At 44.3% G+C, this 21,205-nt stretch overlaps 1 protein-coding gene across 1 annotated transcript; it reads right to left on the minus strand.

The window, feature by feature from the left end:
- Positions 1 to 5,055: 5,055 nt before the first annotated feature.
- On the minus strand, positions 5,056 to 12,936 carry RNF114 (ring finger protein 114). The gene is made up of 6 exons (XM_044984673.1): positions 12,650 to 12,936; positions 10,795 to 10,945; positions 8,235 to 8,341; positions 7,373 to 7,487; positions 5,904 to 6,011; positions 5,056 to 5,500 (listed from the first exon to the last, which is right to left on the minus strand). The coding sequence occupies exons 1-6, from the start codon at positions 12,775 to 12,777 to the stop codon at positions 5,435 to 5,437; spliced, it is 675 nt and encodes a 224-aa protein (XP_044840608.1). The 5' UTR covers positions 12,778 to 12,936; the 3' UTR covers positions 5,056 to 5,434.
- Positions 12,937 to 21,205: the final 8,269 nt, after the last annotated feature.

The raw sequence follows: 21,205 nt of genomic DNA on the forward strand, positions 1-21,205 counted from the left end.
GATAAGACAATTGGCACAGCAGTAGCCAGACTATTCAGCTGACTCAGACTTGCAGGGCTAGAAAATTGCCATGTAGACTTTTGGGATGCACCCTAGGCTCTGGGACCCTCCCCCTCGTGAGGGGGTCTCAGAGCCTAGGCTCCCTCCCATACCCAAATATCTACACTGCAATTTTATAGCCCCACAGGCCCTGCACCCCATGAACCCAAGTCTGCTGACCTGGAGCAGCCACCAGTCTTTTAGTGCAGTGGAGACACCCCCGCTGAGCATCAGCTTCCCAGGTGTGGATAAATATATTGAAGATTGTGAGGCACTCAAATACTGCAATGATAGGGGCCAAATGAGTACCTTAGCTAGTCAGAGGCCTAGTGCTTTTGTAAGTCAGGAGAAATTAGAATCCAGGATACATTTCATTAGTATTGTAGATCACAGGCATCCTTCACATGGAAAGTTGTTTGAGATTTTTAGCGCATCATCAGTGGGATTCATTGTAATGAAGCAAAGCTGACTGTGTGTCACCCTTCATCACTAATTGATAAGGTGGAGGTTGAGCAAATCTATCAGACCTATTCAGCTGACTTGAGGATAAACTTTAGTCCAAAACAAAAACACCATCCACTCTTGCTTAACTGCATGGTATCCCTCCTTCTTGCTATCTCAGAGAGATATGTGAGAAATGCCATCTCACTCCTAGAAACTGGGACTTTATAGTTCCAAATAGGACAGATTAGATTAACACCAACAAGGAGCATGTTGGATATGCTATGGCCTCAAGGGTGGCTGCTGACAATGAGTTGAAAGATGCTCTGGCAGAGTACTTCACACACATTCAGAAATCAAACTACCATTTGTTGGCTAAGCCTATCTTTAATACAGTTTCTGAATGCTGGATGAACAAACAACGAGGCATCCTTGTGGTGCCTTAGAGACTAAAATTTATTTGCCCAAATAAATTTGTTAGTCTCTAAGGTGCCACAAGGACTCTTCGTTGTTTTTGCTGATACAGACTAATACGGCTGCTACTCTGGATGAACAAAGTTTATCCAAAGCATCAACACCACCTCACTGTAAACTGAGCATATAGGGATTGGGTACTTTGAGTAATTAAGTACTGATAAAACACAATCTGTATTTTCTCTGTTTATCTGCTAAAGGAGCAGGCATGGGTATTTTAAAGACACTTTGCTATAGTTCTTAAATACTTGTAAAGAACTGAAGTTTGAGTTGTGTACACCATATTTCACATTACAACTCAACTTGTGACACTAAGTATTGATTACAGTTTGAGTTACCATATCATATATGCCTGTAAATCCTGCTATTATAAGGTTAACAGGTGTCGAGGCATTGTTCAGTTTTCCTATTTATCTGCTGAAATGCCAAACTAGAAAAGAATTGGTCATCTATTTTTCCATGAGCACAGCCAAATCATTTCTTGCTCTGAACTTCTCACCTATCCTTAATTTGAAACCCACATCCAACCCCTCTAACAATAAATTGACAGTCTGATTGGATGTAGAATATCCTGCTACACTGTTAATGTGAGCAATTAAACTGAATTAGACTTCGGAGTCCATCTCACTGAAAGAGGGGAGGGGACACACAGTTCACACTTTAGCCTATCTAGCTCTAGACTCAAGACAAAGGCACTCACGTTATCCTTTACAGCCAGAAGAGCTACAAACTAGGAATGCTCAAATGCTACAGAATATGATAAAGATCCCTGGGAAGGCCCTCCTACACCAACTAGGCCTGGTCTACCCTAGAAAACTTAGCACACACCTTTAGTATCAAGTGCAGCTGCACTAGTGTTTGTTTTGGGGTTTTTTGACCTGTACTACTTTGTGGTGCATCATTGGTAGCAGTGATTTCGACACCAACAAATACAACAGCATGCAAGTGTAGCATGAAGCGGCCATTTTCACACACAGCCTCAAGTACAAGTGCTAAGAGCTAATGTACACCAAACAAAACCCAATCAGATAAGAGTTACTGCCAGCTCAGTCTGAATCATGCTTATCTGAACTGGTTTTAAAAACCTGTCTGGTCTACACTTGCATTTAAAACATTTAGAACCAGCACAGCTGCTGCCAATGTTAAAAACCTACACAAAATATCTCTGCATAGGCTGAGCTGTAGTCTCTTGTGTTTGCATCCATCCAATTCTATTGGACCCAGTGATGTGTTATGGAGCCAGCCACAGCTTTCCTTCAGGGAGGAGCTGTGAGAATAATATGGAACCATGGGGAAGTTACAAAAGTTTACATGAAGATAACATTTTATAAATTATATGAAATTTATTTATACCTTGTCTTCAAAAGCCAGAACAAGACAATTTAATTGCTTAGATGCTTTCTGAAACATTTTATCGGAATTACATGGAAGTGCACTTAAATACTAGCAGAAATCTGGAATCAGTCAGTGTATTACAAGACTTTGGGTTCTAGCCAGAACCTAGAAATTCTATAATTCAATATTAGGAGCTTCCACCAAAAGTGTTGAGAGATGTTAACATCTCTGCCAAGCAGAGTATCAAAAATACATAGTAGTTTATATTTTCATAGCACTGTATGAAACTTTTCAAAATTCAACACACAAGTCAAGCAGATTACTGATCTGTTCCAAATTAGCAAAGTTATATTAAAAACAAACGTTCAATTTAAAAATGGTTTAAACTTAGCTTGCCCAGCCTGTGTGGATGAGGCCAAATGTCAAACAAACCATTTTAGCTGGAACTCTTTAAACCACTACTTAGAACAGTTCAAAAAAGTGAGTTAAAGACCCAGTAGAGATGGGAGGCTTACCTGATGGGACCCCAGTAATTTGAAGCTTCTAAGTGCTAACTTATCAATTAAAAAAAAAAAAAAAAAGTGAAACCAAAACAAAAAGCATTTTCTAGAAAGGTAATATCAACTGCTGGCCATTAATGGAATTAATAGTAAGCCACTTGGACGTAAACCACCACACTAGTAGAGGTCATTGGATGACATGTCTGAAGTCTACTGTCACCAATACATGGTCTCAAAGTTACAGCCAGTTGACAAAGACTCTAAAGATGATTAAACTATACATAATTATAGAAAAATAATTCCCTGGGGTATGCATCAACAAAACATACTCTGGGCCCTAGTTTTCAGAATTGTATGTTCTGAATTGCAGAAGCATTTAGGTGCCTCATTTGTGCAAGTAATTATAACTGTGTGCTGAAGTTAGGTATGCAAATCCAATCAATTCTGAAAGTACAGACCCTGGTGCAGTTTTACTTCAGTTTCAGACAATGAAGTTTTTAGTGCAATAGTTACCATTAGACATAACAAAAATCAGCGTTAGTCTTCTTTCATATCAGATTGAAGCTCACCCCCAACAGACATGAAGTAATGAAGTTTTTGGCTCCATGTGCATGGGGAAGAGCTGGAGTGTTACACTTGACCTATCAGGAGAAGGGACATCATAAATCATGTGAGTCACTGCATATGAAATAGTGATTACAGACACTATGATCTGCATGTTACAGTCACACATTTTAAATGGAATGCACTGTACCTTTGTGTGCCATATATTTGAGTTGTGAGGCTTTCCACCAGTCTGCCACAAAACTATACCTGCATCTACACATTACATGAAGACCATATTCTAAGTACAGCTTCACCTGTTTAAAATCACATCTTTCAGAAGACACCTGAAAATCTAATTTAAATGAAGCTCAGGTGTTCAAACCTGTGTTAGAATTTGTAAAGCATACAGAGATTGGATATAAGCCCTGCATATTATTAATCCAATTTGTTACTCTCGGGTTGTCCTGAAGAACAGGACAACTGAAAATGTATAGGAACATTTTATAGTTTAAAAAAAACAAAGCAGAGGTAAAAGTTAAGTGTTTTGCTTTTGAATTCCTCTGTCAGTGAAAGGCTGCATTTAATGCTTAATGGTTCAAACTATAGAAAATCAATGCCGAAGACATAAAAAAATAAAATGTCATGACAGCACATAAGACTGATTAATATTAGACGCAACACTTACAAAGAAAAATACATCCTGTGGATTTTTTTTTTAAAAATAGTAAGAACTATCTTTTTAATACAGACTTACTTTCTAGGCTAGAAATTTGTCACCAGAATACAGTTATTTATAATTTATGCTAGTATGTAACATGCAGCTGCTGAACTAAATAAATATGGTGAATCAGTTTCTTATGCTGGTGCACAGAATTGTTAGCGTATAATTTAGACTTATTATTTAGGCAATGTATTGTGTATTAGTAATATTTTATTACTTATTACAATGTATTACTTATAGCCTTTAGGCTGACTACCAGCATTATAAACCCCGTTAAAGAAAGCATAGTCCATGGTTGTATTAGGTAATCTTAAAATTCAAAACCAAGTTGCATCCAAAACCAGAGTTTCCATTCACCAAAAATGGCTTCCAATGCTCAATCAACATTTAGGAAGTATATATTGCCAAGTGGTTTTTTTTTTTTTAATTGTTTTTTTAAACTCGTCTTCAAACAGTCAATTTAGGCCATTCCTTCTTGAAGCTTTATAGTGTTTATGGGATCTGAAGAAATCAGAGAGGAACATAGAGAGCAGAAGGATACAGGGACGAGGGAAGGAAAATGAGAGCAGGCAGCAGTAATGTGGAGACAACTGGCTAAACTTAAGCTATGTGTCTACACTACAGAGCCTTTACCAGCATAGCCCGCTAGTGGAGATGCAGTGCACATCAACAAAGTTTTTCTGCCAGTATAGGACCACCACCACCACGTCTATGCCAAGAGAAGCACTCTTATGTCAACATGGCAGCATCTACACTGGGAGTATTGTTGACATAACTATGTCTGTCAGGAGTGTGGGTTTCTCCATAGCTACACCAGTACAAGTTTTAAGTACAGGTCTAAGGCCTGGTCTACATTAAAAAGTTAGGTCAATTCAGTTTCGTCGCTCAGGGGTGTGAAAAAATCCACACCTCCGAGTGATTTAGTTAAGCTGACCTAACCCATAGTATAGACAATGCTAGGTTGATGGAAGAACTCTTCTGTTGACCTAGCAACTGCCTCTCCGAGAGGTGGATTACCTACACGGACAGGAGAACCCCTCCTGTTGGCATTGGCAGCATCTTCACTGAAGTGCTACAGCAGCGCAACTATGCCGCTGTAGTGTTTCAAGTGTAGTCAAGCCTTTGGAGTGAAGGAAGCAAGAGAACTACCCTCAAATGGATGAGCAGCAGCAAAGAGACCACTAACATAGACAAGACCCACAGTAACGTATGGAGAGATCAGGTACTGGAGCCAAGAAACTGCAATTCTTCAAAAATCTTCCATATTTATTTTCAGATGTGTGGGATCATCTTGGGATGAGACGGGACAGGTGTCAGGGATGCTGTGTATTTTCACCTAATGGAAGGTTGGTATCATACAGTTTATCTCCCACTTAGTTCACTGATCCCTCAAGGAACGTAGTAAAACCTGTGCCATCATGTCATCTTCATCAGCATCATAATCCTAAAGACAAAAGAAGCAGTGTGCATTAGAAACTTGACTTCATAATAATTGAATAAGGATACTAATGAGAACAAACATTCAGAAAGTGAAGGTACTTAAAAATCCATAAATGCCCACACACAAGCTACCTAACACAATTTGTCTACCTCATAAAACAATAAAGTGAGTTGCCCCTGTCAGGATTGCATCAAGATGGAACAGATTTCACAGAAACAGTTGAAAAAAACCTAAGTTTTAATACAATTAAAAAAAATATTGTAACAGTTGCCATTTTGCTATAGCCCAAGATTAAGAAATATCCTAAGACAGCTATTAGTGGCATTTCTACCTTCAAAAACCTAATCCAAGCCACAATAGATATTACAGGAGCAATAGATTTTAACAGTATGCACTCATTACATACCACAAAAGTATCATAGGAAAACTGATGTCGCCGCTGAAGATGTTCCATGAAGTTAGCACTCCTGTAATTTGGATCTCCCCACGGCATCGAGGCACAAATTGGGCAAACCTTAGAGAAAAAGCCATGAAAACAAATTTTACCCGAATACTGAATTATATTTATATTTGAGTTCATGGGGAATGTCCTCAGAACCAAAGACTTCTTTGAAGACCATTCTTATTACAAGTGTCCTTGGAATCTAGATTTGCCTCTTGAAATCCACTTCCCTCCCTGGCAAAATATCTGATTTAAAAAACAGAACTGTAAAAGAAATGAAAGGGAAAAAAAAAAAGATTTTATAGGCTTATGGTGATTACAAACACAACCACGACCTCCTCATAAGACACTCATATGTCACAGGAAACAAATTCAGAACATTTTGCCAAATCATTAGACTAGAATATTTGGTTCCTCACTGAATTCTTTTGATTCAGATTTTTCTGAATTTAACTGCTAATTTTGAGCTACCTCTGTGTACTGACAGTTAGAATACTGAATAAAATTCCTTGTTCCTTGAGTATTTCATCCTCCCTGTCTTTCAAGAATAAAAAAAATATTTCCTCCCCCTCCTGCTCTTGCAGAAAATACAAGTCTGCATGGAAAAAGAGAATATTCCTTTCTAAACCAAGACACTTGAGGCAATTCCTGAAGATACCAGAGCCACCCTTGGGACAAAGGAAAGAGCTATTAATTCTTAGAGGTGAATTTCTGTAAGTTTTGCAGCTTCTGTTCTACTTCCTGCCACACCTGCAGATAGAGTTTTCATCAATTACGAGACATTTTTATCATCACAGATTAGTGATCTACTCTTTTACTGAGGATGTAGGGAATGGTTTAGAGAGGATCTAATACTAAAACTTCATTCTACATGAGCCATTTTGAATAACCTGCTGGTGCAGGCAGTTTAAGATTACTTTTTTTTTTTAAACTAAGTTTTTACAAGCTGCAGTATAGGAATGTGTTAATACTTGTTAATTCTAAGACACCTTAATGTCTTTATGAAAGTTTGTCTGTCCCGGGGCTTCCTCCCCACAACCCGCCACCTCAAAAAAGTGTGTTTTTGACATTATCTAAATTGGTATTTTATTCCAGATGTTTGTTTTATTAAATTACTACATGTTATTTTAATTTTGAGGCTGTAATACTTAGAAAAAAATTAAAATATGAAAGAATGGCTTAAAGTGGGTGCACCAGAGACCAAGTCAGACCCAAGTTCAGATTTTTAACAGTTAGGCCCCAATCCTGCAAACAAATATGCATGTACTTAATTTTATTTGCATGAGTAGTCCCACTGGTGTCAACAGAAGTACCCAAATACTTAAAGTTAAGCACGTGCTTGTGTGTGTGAGGGCCCCGATTCCGTAGTTTCCCAGAGATTACCAATTTCCTCATCAAAACTGTTGTACTGAGTTTGATACTGTAAATATTACCACTTGTTTTGCATCCATGCTGTGGTATTTTTTGCAATGTTCAACTAGTCCTTCCTGATCAAAGTTTTTCTCACTGCAGTAAGGACAAGGAAAGGTAAAACGATTTGGAACATTCCTGTTTAAAAAAAAATAAAAAATATTTTACATCATAGAAAGGTGAATTAAAATCCAGAGAGTCTCTGGCTATTCAACGTCACTTGACAGAGGATATTTCAAATACAAACGACTCGGAAGTTAAACCCTTAGTGTACAGTATACAAGCAAACTGAATTAGTTACCAGTTACTTTAGTTATTAGTTACTTTATTAGTTACCAGATGACATCTTAAAACAGCACAATTCTTAATACAATTAACATTTATACAGCGCTTATTCTTCAGCATCTACAAAAATTAGCTCTAAGTATAGATACACACTATTCTTCAAGTTGCTTTCATTATAATTTTGCAGCACTTTAATAAAGCACACAATTAAGTGCTAGATATGCTACAGTGCAGATTAATAGAGCAGCACAGTCATTTCCTTACCTAGGACCTGATCCTGCTTGGGCAATTTAAGTCAATGGAGCAGCATGCCTGTGCACTCAACTGCAGGATTAGGGCCTCATTAACATCAGTATCAGAGGATTAATGTAAATATTGTGCAAAATAAGTGAAGAGCTAATATTGTTTTGCTTTCAGTCTCACTTGCTGGCACAGAGGTGCAATGCACTAGAATGTTTTAAACCAAACAAAAAAAGAAAAGAAAACTTTTCCAAGTTAATTAAAACCAGTACTGTCCAAAACCTTAGTTTTGGACAGCAGTTACCCAGCAGCATCCCTCTAACCAATCTGAAAAAGGAATGTTTCAAGAGGCATAGTCACCTGGTGTTACGAGGTGGTTCTTTAGTTACAGCTTTAACGCCTTCCATTATATAATTCTGGTATTTTGAACAAGAAGCTGCATGACTACGCATCTTTGAGAGGTACATCTAGGTAAGCAACAGAGAGACACACAGTTAACAGGCAAGGTTATTTTCAATCAAAAATTCAAAAAAAGGATTGCAAATAAACAGTGGAATCTAGAAACAATCTGCTATAGAAAGAAGCTTCATGTTCAGATCAGACTGAAGTAGTGAACGCTAAATGTTTTGGCACATGGGACAGAATAGAATAGAGAGCTATAAAATAGAAGCTAGGTTAGTGAAGCTATAACACTCTTCTGTTAATGACACAATGCATTATATTGCACAGGACAGCTGACTCCTTGTTTACCTGACCATTGTAATTCTTATTTTATATTCCCTTTAGATGCAGAAAACTACTATATCTGTTTTGTACTGAGTCAGTTTTCTAGATCTTCCCTTCACTATTCCCTGCAACAACAGGATCAAGTGGCAGTAGGCTATTGTCAGATGATATACTCTAAAATCTACCCCATTGAGTATTATGCCAGGGACACATTAAGAGTGCCAAAGAAATGCAGGCCAAAGGTTCTTTCCTAAACAGAACTTTAGTAATCAAAGTCCGGCTAGCTATGTTGTTCTGGTTAACATTTACCCAGGTTAAACCACTAGCATCTTTATTAATTCTAAAAAGAAAATGGTTTTAAGTGTGGTCTTGACACCAGTGAGACATACCAAGTGCTGCATCATCAAGTGAAGATCAAAGATATTTAAACATTAGTTATGAAGGGTGGGATCCACAAAGGTGTTTAGGCACCAAAGTCCCAGTTTTGGTTCTACTGCAATACATAAAACTACAAATCTCTGTAAGCACCTACATTTTTCAGAATGGTAGTTCCCTCAGCACCTATGTTTCGGCTTGTGGGCATGCACACTGCTGCCTCTCTCTGGGTGTCTGGACACCCATCTCCCACCAAAGCCCCAGAGGGGCCCACAAATGAGGGGAAGACAGGCATTCGGCAGTAGTAATGCTGCTGCCCACCTGCCTGATAGCTTTTAGCCTAGTGGCTAAAGCACTTGCCTGGCATGTGGGAAACCCAGGTTTAATCCCCCATCTCTGCCAGAGGGGAAGAAAGGATTGAACAGTGGTCCCCACAACTCTTAGGAGGACACTCTAACCACTGAGTTATGTGGTATTCTGATTTAGGGTTCCCTCAATCTCTCCTGTCAAAGTTGCTCTGCTATTGATAATAATGAGTGATTGGAGAAGGGGGACTGGACCTAGGATTTCCTAACTCACAGCTGGATGCCTTCACCACCAGGCTAGAGAGTAGTTCCCATTCTCTCTTTATGTCCAACAATTGCTTAAATATTTATAGACAGCAGAAGAGTCACTGGGCCAGAGAGAGAGAGAGAGAATGGGAATGACTGTAGTTCAGTAGGACGCTAATCTAACATCCCGGCACAAAAATGAAACCAACCAGAAACAAAAGTGAAACTCATTGGGCTGTTACACTTTCTTAAGCTACATTAAATACAAAAAGCAAACAGCATAAAAATGAGAAACTAAAAAAACAAAAACAAACAACATTTTATTTAATCGGGAGGGGACTTTTAGTAGCCATAGATAGAAAAAGTACATTTAACATGACAATGTCCCTTAAATAGTTTTAAATGCTTAATCTGATTCACCTTGAGGAAATTAACTTAATATTTAGATGTAGGACTATATTCATTGTAGAAATTTCATTCTTTGTGCATATAACAAAGTAAAAAAAGTTCATTAGTGTTTCTTATTATTTACAGCATCTATCACCTGGTGTTAGGGTTGCCAATCCTGCAGGATTGTCCTGGAGTCTCCAGGAATTAAAGATTAATCTTTAATAAAGACTATGTCATGTGATGAAACTTCCAGGCATATGTCCAAACAAAACTGGCAACCCTACCTGGTGTCCAATAATTCCTAAACCGCATTGTTCACATGAAGTACTAGTAACTCCACTGAGAAAGAAATACTACTCCCCTACCATTAGAAATAAAATGTATTAAAGTATTTTTCCATACAAAGAATCTTCTTGTGAATTTCACATCTATAGAAAAGATTACCCGTAGACAGTTGTGTCTTAAATAACTACCCCAAACAGAGTGAATAAAATTCTGCTATACCTTTCTTTAGTAGAAAATTTTCATTAAGAAACCAATCTGTCCATCCCTCAAGACAGTTTTCACTTTGTACTATATTTACAGAACAGAATTTACCCCTGCTGAAATGCATGTAGCTCAGTAGCTTATTGCATCTTCTGCGTCATGTTAACTGTATATTTCTACTTGAAACCCACCTCCTAATGAAAAAAAACGCAGGCAGGGGAAAGGGAAACCTCTTAATGTTACCCTACACGGAGTCCACGTGGATTATTTATCACAATTAAAGTTCAGCTTTCTAGGGAATAAACAATCAGATGTGCAAATATTGTATTTCCATGTTAGCTGTTTGCCTAGTTCAGCCATGTATGTACTTTCTTTTTTTTGTGCTTTCATACTTTTTTATCGCAGCCATCACAAGTGGTTTCTGTCATTTCAATTTGCTGTTCCAGGTCCACAGCTCTACTGCCAGGAGACAGGGTACTGCGGCAGACTCCACAAACTGGTTCAATAGGCTTCAGACATTCCTGCAGGCATGGAGTGCAAAAGCTAATATGGGAGAAATATGATTTGTAAAAATGCATGTTATAGAACATGTTTGCACTGTTCTAATTAAAATACTCACAGACCTACCCTACAGGAAATAGAAATCACAAGTGACAACATCCACTGACAAATAGCAACCTGTTGATATGCTAAGGGATAGTCAAGTCACTGTAAATCTAGTCAATTTAAAAGCAGTTTCAAGTCATGTCCCTGAATGCTCTTGCCAATTTGTGGTTTATGCCACATTTTCCTCTTTTCAAAGTTTCTCTTCACTGTTTCAAACACAAAAACCGAAACAAACCAATGATGACATAGTGGAGCTGACTAAACAAAGCGCTATCAAAACACAAAGTAAACAAATTGAAAAAATATTCTTTTGATCGTTCAATTATAGTAATCTGAAACGCAACTTGTAAAAATGGCCCAACTATTCCCCTTAGTTGCATGCAGAGAAAGAAGGGTCTCAGATACCTCTGCAAAGCCCTTTTCTTCAGACCCCAGAACTCCAAGGGGATGTACATTGTTCCTTCCCCATAAAACTTACAGTATGTTTCAGCTAAGAAAATGTCATGTTAGAAAACATTAACTAGAACATTTTAACTGACAGTTGTGACCAGAACTTTGCCCTTAGTGTAGAAAAGGAAAACTGCGTTTAAAGGTATGTAAAAAGATTGTGGCTAATCTTAGGCTGGTTTAACCTGAGGGCATATTTCCTCTCAGAGGCTGTCTCCCGGGCATCTTGTCCCAGCACAGACAGAACTGTAATTAAGTTTCACTTTAGTCACAGCCAATCAGAGATCTTGTTTCTGCCTACCCTACCCATCCTGTCAGTATCCCACCATAGTCCTTCTATCCTTAGCTCATATCACCCACATTTTATTTAATATGGGGGGTAGCCATGTTAGTCTGTATTCACAAAAACAACAAGGAGTCCGGTGGCACCTTAAAGGCTAACAGATTTATTTGGGCATAAGCGTTCGTGGGTAAAAAAACCTCACTTCACTTTCCATAAAAGACTTAACACCACTTCACAGCAGATTAGTCCACATACCCGAAAAGAAAACGGCCGAACTCCTTCCTTAATCCATTCAACACTTCCCCTTCGCCAGCGCACACTGCCTACTACCAAACTGCTTCGGTTTCTATTCCCTCCCAGGTATCGTTTCCAAGACTCTGCCCGCTGGTTCTCCTCCCTTTCCCAGCCTTCGGAATTCCCCGCGCTCGCTGCTGCCCATTTGGCCCGTCGGATTTTCTGCCAGCTGCTGGAAAGCGATCCCGCTAAGGGCCCAATCTCTCAAGCCTTACTCAGGCAAAGCCCCCCCTCAGCTACATGGCCGGCGGCTTTGGGCCCCGCTGGCCCGTAGGAGTTTAACAGGCTCCGGGGGGGCGGGGGGGGGGGGTTAAAGCCCAAGGAAAGCTCTTCGCAGGGATCTTACAGCACTAACAGGCCCATTTCTCCGGCAGGCTCAGACCCCCTCCCTCGGGCTGTGGAGCTGAGGGGGCACAGGCGGCCCTGCACTGGGGCAGCTCCCTCCTAACCCCCCCCCAGAAGCCGCTACGTGCCCGCGCCTAGGCCCCACTTACTCTGCGCCCCCGCTCCCCGTGGATCTCCCCGCCACTGCCCACCCCCTGCCATCACGGCGCCCCCCGCTGGCTGCCAGAGCCTCCCCCGGCCCCGCGCCCGGCCATCCCCGGGGGTCCGCTCACACATGGCCGCAGGGGGCCCGCACCGGGCTCTCAAACACCTCCAAGCAGACGGGGCAGGTGAAGCGGGACAGCGGGTCCTGAAGCGCCGATCCCTCCGGGTACCGGGAGCTGCTCTGCACCCCCGCCATCTTCCACCAGCCAGCCGGCCGCCCCCCACTGCACTTCCGCAAAGCCGCGACGGCGGCCCAAAGGGGCCGGCGCTCCGCCACGCCCACCCGAGTCGGCAACGGGCGGCGGCCTAACCCGCACGCGCAAGACAGCCGCTGCTTCGAGCCACGCCCCGTCGCCGCCAGGCCACGCCCCAGGGCGGGCCCAGTTTCTTCAGCTCCGCCCACCCCCAGCCACGCGCTTTTGTGCCCAGGGCTGAACTGGGCGTGGCGAGAGCGGGGCAGGGCGTGGGTAGGCTGGAGAAGGACTGGCAGGGCCGGGGGCAGCCAGCGAGGACGCTGCGGGCAAGGGGAGCGGCCAGGGGTCACAGCTGGGCAGGAGGTGACTCCAGTAAAGGAACATCTGGTTGTGGGCAGGGAAGGAGCCAGGCGTGGGCACAGGCACACAAGGGCGTGCCCGGGGCAGCGGAGCACAGCCAGGGGCGGCTCCAGACCCCAGCACGCCAAGCGCGTGCTTGGGGCGGCACGCCGCGAGGGGCGCTCTGCCGGTCCCGGGAGGGCGGCAGGCGGCTCCGGTGGACTTCCTGCAGACGTGCCTGCGGATGCTCCACCGGAGCTGCGGGACCAGCGGACCCTCCGCAGGCACGTCCGCAGGACCAGCGACCGACAGAGCGCCCCCCGTGGCGTGCCGCCGTGCTTGGGGCAGCGAAATGGCTAGAGCTGCCCCTGAGCACAGCCAGGCAATAGAGAAAAGGGATTCAACATGGCATAGATGCAACCAGCCATTGGTAGATTAGCTAAAATTTCCTCTCTCCTTCCCTCTATGGGTATGTGGCGTGACATGGGCCTTTGGCTGCCACCTTCCACCCAGGGCCGCCCAGAGGGGGGGGCAAGAGGGGCAATTTGCCCCAGGCCCCGCGTCCCGCAGGGGCCCCCACGAGTGTTTTCTGGGGCCCCTGGAGTGTATCCCCTCTTCCCGCGGCTCCGGTTGAGCTCCCGCAGGCATGCCTGCGGCAGGTCCATCGGAGCCCGGGACGAGCGGACCTGCCGCAGGCATGACTGCGGAGGGGGCGCTCATCCCGCGGCTCGGCTGGACCTCCCGCAGGCATGACTGCGGCAGGTCAACCGGAGCCGCGGGACCACGGCACCCGCCGCAGTCATGCCTGCGGCAGGTCCGCTCGTCCCGGGCTCCGGTCGACCTGCCGCAGGCATGCCTGCGGGAGCTCAACCGGAGCCAAATGCCGCCCCCCAGGGAAAGGGCCGCCCCACGCGCCTGCTTGGCGCGCTGGGGTCTAGAGCCGCCCCTGAGCGGGGGCCCCCCGCCGCCGAAGACCCCGGGCCCCCGGAATTCTCTGGGCGGCCCTGCTTCCACCACAGATGTGGCTGCATTTCACTGATTCTCTATGTGTACAGCTCATGCAGTACTTACTATGGAGGCACAAGGACCCAAGTGGTGCCTTTTCTCTCACACCTCCTCCCATGTGGCCTTTGGGAGAAAGGTAACCCCAGAGAGGACGGAGCTGTAGACTCCAGCTGGCAGCCAGAGCAGAGACCTCTAGACAGCCAGAGAACTTCCTCCTTTTTAGAGGACGTTCTCTGCCCTGTGCAGATTGGCTCTTTGCCCTAACCCTCCCCTTCACAGTCCTTTCACCTCTGCTTTACTCCACACTTGCCCCACTTACCATCTTCTCCCCTGCTCCTCCTGCTCCTCCTGCTCTTCCCTTTCCATTTAGCTTCGCCTTTCCTAAGTAGTTCCACTGCCCCCCAAAAGTGGCACTAACATGTTTGTTGCCCTCACATTGTTCACTCAGCATGTGTGGGGTACCCCTTCCCCCACCCTGTGTCTGTCTGGTCTATTTGAATTGTAAACTCCTCAGGGCAGGGACCATCCATTACTCTGTGTTTGTACAGTGCCTTTTACAATGGGGCCCATTCTTGGTTGACCTTTAAATACTATTGTAATAAACATGAGTAATAATACTAATTAATAAGTAGGATTCTGGTACTATATAGATGTAAGATTATAATAATTAGCATGAGAACACATCTTTCACTTCTACTGAAACAGCCTGGACTAGAAATGTGTAAGTGATACATAGGAGATGGACCCTGAAGATGGTTAGAGACTGGGGTTGCCAGGGCCGCCCAGAGGGGGGGGGCAAGAGGGGCAATTTGCCCCAGGCCCCGAGCCCCACAGGGGCCCCCATGAGAGTTTTTCGGGGCCCCTGGAGCGGGGTCCTTCACTCGCTCCGGGGGGGGGCGGAAAACTCTTGCGAGGCCGGGCCCAGGAGCTTCTTCCGCTCCCGGTCTTCGCCAGCGGGGAGTCCTTCCACCCCTGAGAGGAAGGACCCCCCACTGGCGAATTACCGCCGAAGCGGGACCCGCTGCCGAAGTTCAGCCGGGTCTTCGGCGGTAATTCGGCAGCGGGGGGCCCTTCCGTTCCGGGACCCGCCGCCGAAGTGCCCTGAAGATCCGCGGTGGGGGCTCCCCGCCGCCGAATTACTGCTGAAGACCGGGCTGCACTTCGGCGGCGGGTCCCGCTTCGGCGGTAATTCGGTGGCGGGGGGGGGGTCCCCGCCGCGGGTCTTCGGTGCACTTCGGCGGTGGGTCCCGGAACGGAAGGACCCCCCGCTGCCGAAGACCCCAGGCCCCCGGAATCCTCTGGGCGGTCCTGGGGGTTGCACATATCTAAGGAGAGAGTGGGGGGAAACAGTGCTGAAGAATAAGGAGCATTGGTTGAGATACTTCAGATTATGACTGGTTAAGTGACAAGAGCTCAGCTCCATCTCTTCATGCCATCCCATAATATGGGGAGGTCAACAGGTGTCAATATACTGGGGGGGTGTAAATTTAAAACAATACTTTCTCCCCCATATTGACTAGTTAGCCGGAGAATCCACTACATCTGGAGATCAAAGGCTGAAACCAAATCTTAACTTTAAAACAGGCTAGAAAATATGGCCAGAAACATTCATAGTAATGCTAAAATAGGAATGCCAAATCTCACGCCTCATGGCTTAAATACTTTACCACAGGGCACACTCTGTCATGCCATATACAATATTGAACAACTAAGTGTGTTATTGGCAGGTTTCATCTTCCCCTGAAATGGCAGGTATTGGCCACTATTTGGTGACAGATCACCTTATGATTTACGATTTGATCTTGTAAATTCTTGTTCACTGTGCAACAGGGAACATAAGGCTGCTGCACTGCAATTAAGTGTGAGCGGAAGCTACGTGTGGGTGCAAGTACTAAGCACTGAGGGCCATTGAAAGCCCAGTGAAGTCAGTGAAAGGATTCCTATTGACTTGAATGGGCTTTGGATCAGGCCCACAGTGTAGCCCTGTGGAATGAGCGTAAAGCCCCTTGTGTGTCTACTCCATTGCAACAGTGCAGGGTTAAAAAAAAGCAATGCCAAGGGAAGAACGGCCATGTCTGAAGAAAGGTGGTCTTAAATAGTATCTTTATCACTCCAATTAAATACTTAGTTATATGATCGTTGAGCCTTAATTTTGCTATTAGTCGGGAGTTACTTGTCAGCGATGCAGAAGCACTGCCATTGTAACACCATCAGTGGTGGGCAGGAGCAAACCAGGGACTTCAGTACATGAGCTTCTATTGCATGAGCTAAAAGCCAACTGGCTGTTAGCTAAGGCTGTAGAGCAAACTCATTAATCTCTCTCTCTCTGTCTCTAAGTGGTCTTGGTGCCACTAGATGAGACAGAACACCACACCCAGGACGTGAATGGTTTATACCAGTGGTTCTCAAACTAGGGCCGCCACTTGTTTAAGGAAAGCCCCTGGCGGGCCGGGCTGGTTTGTTTAGCTGCCGCACCCGCAGGTTTGGCTGATCGCGGCTCCCACTGGCCGTGGTTCGCCGCTCCTGGCCAATGGGGGCTGCAGGAAGCAGCGCGGGCCGAGGGATGTGTTTGCACCATTATTGCAGAACTGGGTTCCCCTATGCTCCTGCTCATCATACTTACATATGCAACACTGCAGCTGTGAGATATAGGATCAAGACTTTAACAGACTGATGGTCTGATACAGTACAGTGAATCTTTCGTGCTTAAGATTGCACTTAAGGGGAGCAGTGGGGGCAAAAAACCTAACCGGCTTCAAGACTGAGCTTGATAAATTTATGAAGAGGATGGTATGATGAGACTGCCTACAACTGATCTGCGACTGCAGCATATATCTCCATCGGCCAATGATGGGACACTAGATGGGGAGGGTTCTGAGTTACTACAGATCATTCTTTCCCAGGTTTTTGGCTGGTGGGTCTTGCCCACATGCGAAGGGTCTAACTGATCACCATATTTGGGGTCAGGAAGGAAATTTCCCGCACATCAGATTGGCAAAGACCCTAGGGTTTTTTTGTCTTCCTCTGCAGCACGGTGCACAGGTCACTTGCCAGTTTAAACTAATGTAAATGGTGGATTCTCTGTAACTGGAAGCCTTTAAATCAGTGGTCACCAACGCCTTGATCGCGATCGACTGGTCGATCCTGGAGCCTCTGCCAGTCGATCGCAATCGCCGGGCCACTAAAAGTTGCTTCCACTCCTGACTGAATGGCCTTGAACCCGCCCAAGTGCTGCTCCAGGTGCATCAGTTGAGTAGCCGAGCTTGATCCGGTGCAGCGGGGCTCAGGCAGGCGGCTTGCCTGCCCAGGCCCCATGCCGCTCCTGGAAGCAGCTGGCTGCAAGCACTGCCCCCGCAGCTCCGATTGGCTGGGAGCTGAAGGACGGTGCTGGGGGCAGGGGCAGCACATGGAGCCGCCTCCCTGCCCCAGGGCTGCAGAGACATGCCGGCAGCCAGCTGCATCCAGGAGCAGCATGGGTCCTGGGCAGGCAGGCAGCCTGCCTGAGCCCCGCAGCACCACTGACCAGGAGCCGCCTGTGGCAAGTGCCTCCTGGCCGGAGCCTGCACCTCATACCTCATCCCGCACCCCCAACACTCTGCTCCAGCCGAGAGCTCCCTCCTGCACCAAACTTCCTGCCAGAGCCCACACCCCTCACTCCTGCACCCCAACCTCCTGCCCCAGGCTCAGCCCGGAGCCCCCTCCCACACTCCAAACCACTCAGCCTCAGCCCAGAGCATGCACCCACTCCCCCACCCCTCTACCCCCACCCCAGCCTGAAAGTGGAAGTGAGTGAGGGTGGGAGAAAGTGAGTGACGGAGGGAGGGAGGAATGGAGTGAACAGGGCGGGGTTTCGGGGAAGGGGCAGGGTAGATCCTGGGTTGATCTTAAATTCAAAAAGTGATCTTGTGCGTAAAAAGGTTGGAGACCACTGCGTTAAATCATGATTTGAGGACTTCAGTAACTCAGTTAGAGATTAGGGGTCTATTACAGGAGTGGGTGGGCAAGGTTCTGTGGCCTGCAATGTGCAGGAGGTCAGACTAAATTATCATTATGGTCCCTTCTCACCTTAAAGGCTATGAGTGACTGAACAGAATAATGATAAATCTTTTTTATAAAAAAAATAAGCATCTTTTCTTAACCAAAGTGGTAGCAATTTATGTATGGGGCATGTTGCAGATATTGTCCTAACACACTGTCCCACTATGCAAGATTTAAGTAAAACTTTGAATGTTTCAGAATTAACATTTGGTTGGGAGGAAGTTATAGAGAGAGGAGTGGTGTGAAATGCAAATCAGGAAGACAGAAGGAAAAAGACAGGAGGAAAAAATACTGTATAGGTGATGCCAAATGTTTCCATTCATGTGCCAAAAGATACTTGTCACTTAACTAGCAGAATTAGAAAATCAAAGCCAGGGATACATTGCCAATGACAGAAGGTCTCTGTTCTTTTCTCAGAACTGTGTTCACAACACCCATATTAACAGCACATGCATATCCACGGGTAGATTTCATCCTGAGTTTCAATTTCTGAACCAGCTGCAAAATGTTAATGTGTCAGATTCAAGCTCTTATCTTATGGTGCCTGACTCTGTCTTATAGTTTAGACTTTGCTAACACCTTGCTGCTGCTGAAAGTGCTATAGGCCTCCTGAAAATTGAATTCACCGAGTGCTCTATCAGATGGAGTCTCCTGCCATATGTGGAACACAAGGCACTGAAGATGCAGAGTAAGAACAACTATAGTGTAGCCATACCCTGAGAAACATTCAGAGTTGGTCTTGCAAAACACTCAGCTTCTATTCATCTGTAAAATACACACTTTAGCACTCACCAGCAGCAGTCTTAGAATCTAAACATTGCTAGTAGAACAAGCCTATTATGGTTCACATAGCAGAAAAAAGATGGAGGACTACTTGTGGCACCTTAGAGACTAACAAATGTATTTGGGCATAAGCTTTCACTGGCTAAAACCCACTTCATCGGATGCATGCAGTGGAAAATAAAGTAGGAAGATATATATACACAGAGAACATGAAAAAATGGGGGTTGCCATACCAACTCTAACAAGACTAATCAATTAAGGTGGGCTATTAGCAGCAGGAGAAAAAAAACTTTTGTAGTGATAATCACGATGGCCCATTTCCAACAGCTCACAAGAAGGTGTGAGTAACAGTAGGGGAAAAATTAGCATCGGGAAATAGTTTTTACTTTGTATAATAACCCATCCACTCCCAGTCTTTATTCAAGCTTAATTTAATGGTGTCCAGATTGAAAATTAATTCCAGTTCTGCAGTTTCTCATTGGAGTATGTTTTTTAATTTTTTTTGTTGAAGAATTGCGACTTTTAGGTCTCTAACTGAGTGACCAGGGAGGTTGAAGTGTTCTCCGACTGGTTTTTGAATGTTATAATTCTTGACGTCTGATTTGCCTCCTTTATTCTTTAGCGTAGAGACTATGCAGTTTGGCCAATGTACGTAGCAGAAGGGCATTGCTGGCACATGATGGCATATATCACATTGGTAGATGTGCAGGTGAACGAGCCTCTGATGGTGTGGATGATGTGATCAGTACTCCTTGTTCTTTTTGCTGATACAGACTAACCTGGCTACCACTCTGAAACCTGTCACCATAGCAGAAAAAGTGAACAGGCTTGGATGTCAAAAATCAGCTCCCTTCAAGCAGAATGTACAGGAAATGGAGTTTGTTAGTTTCAGACTGATCTTAAGTGAAACAAGAGGTAAATATTCCTGTTACTAAAAACAAACAAATACTTTAAAAAATAGCTAAAGCAACAGAGTGTAAAAGTAATTGTAGTCAGCAGGCAGAATCTGCCTGGTTTTTGACATTAGCCTCAAGGCTGTAGGTTGTCCACATTTTATTCATTATGTTATTACTTGCATATGGTTTTGGGTGTCTTGTAGTAACAAAATGTAATGCTATTTTCCCCTTCATTTACCTTCAAGGCTGCTCTGGCTACGGAAGAAATATTGACCTTTTTAGAAAAGGATAATGCTGCTTTTTTTGTGGCTTTCAAACCAACCAGATATTAGAGAAATTTATAAAATAATTGTATCATGATTTATCAATTGATTTCATTGTTGTGACTGAATAGCCACATTATTTAAAAGGACAATTAATTTTTCACTGTGATTATGATGGAACTAATTTCTCCTTCCCTAGAAAGGGAGGAAATTGTGCTGCTGGAAGTGGCCTTAATGTCTTTCAGATGAGATGTAAGACCAAGGTTCTGACTCTTTGGGATCATTCAAAATCCCATACCATCCTGAGTATAAGCAGGACTAGTAACCCAGTGACCCTGTCTAAACTTTTCTTCCTTCCACTGTATTGCAGCATGCTGTTGCCACTCCACATAAGTGGTTGTTTTTTAGCAGTTCTGCTGGAGTGCTATGGGTGTCCCAAGAAATATACCATGCTATGTTGCCAACTCTTGCCGTTTTATCACAAGTCTTACAATATTTAATGTTTTTTTCCTAAAGCCTCAGCTGCTGGATTCTTGTAATTACATGAAAATCTCAATTTTCATTTAAAAGTATGTTTCTAGCTCATGATTTTAGAAAAAGGCGGAGAATGTGAACCTTAAAAGCTCAAAAACCAAAAGCAAACTAATCCCTCCCATACACTTATTTTCAAGTCTCATGGCTTGGGCTCTTTGAATACATAGCATTGGCAATTTTGGAACCTATAGCTGTAGATTGACCAAAGCTCATCCTCTTCTCTGGATCTCTGTGCAGCATAGGTCATGCAGGAACCACTAAACCAGGTCAAAACTTTAAAAGTATTCACAATATTTTTTTTACCCCATACCATTTTCTGACAGTTAAATCATCCACAGATGGCCAGGCCCAAGCTCGGAGACAGCATTTACTTTTCACGGTGGAGTCTGTGGGGTGGCAACTTTGTCCTATTCTGAGGCATTGGTTGCAAAGCCTCTGAGGAGCTTCTCAGTCATTGAGGCCTGGTTTACACTACAGAGTTAGGTCAATGTAAGGCAGCTTATGTTGACCTAACTCTGTAAGTTTCTACACTACAATGTTGCTCCCACTGATGTAAATTGCCCACTACACCA

The sequence above is a fragment of the Mauremys mutica genome, chromosome 13, assembly GCF_020497125.1.
Source record: "Mauremys mutica isolate MM-2020 ecotype Southern chromosome 13, ASM2049712v1, whole genome shotgun sequence".
Classification (NCBI taxonomy): Eukaryota; Metazoa; Chordata; order Testudines; family Geoemydidae; genus Mauremys; species Mauremys mutica.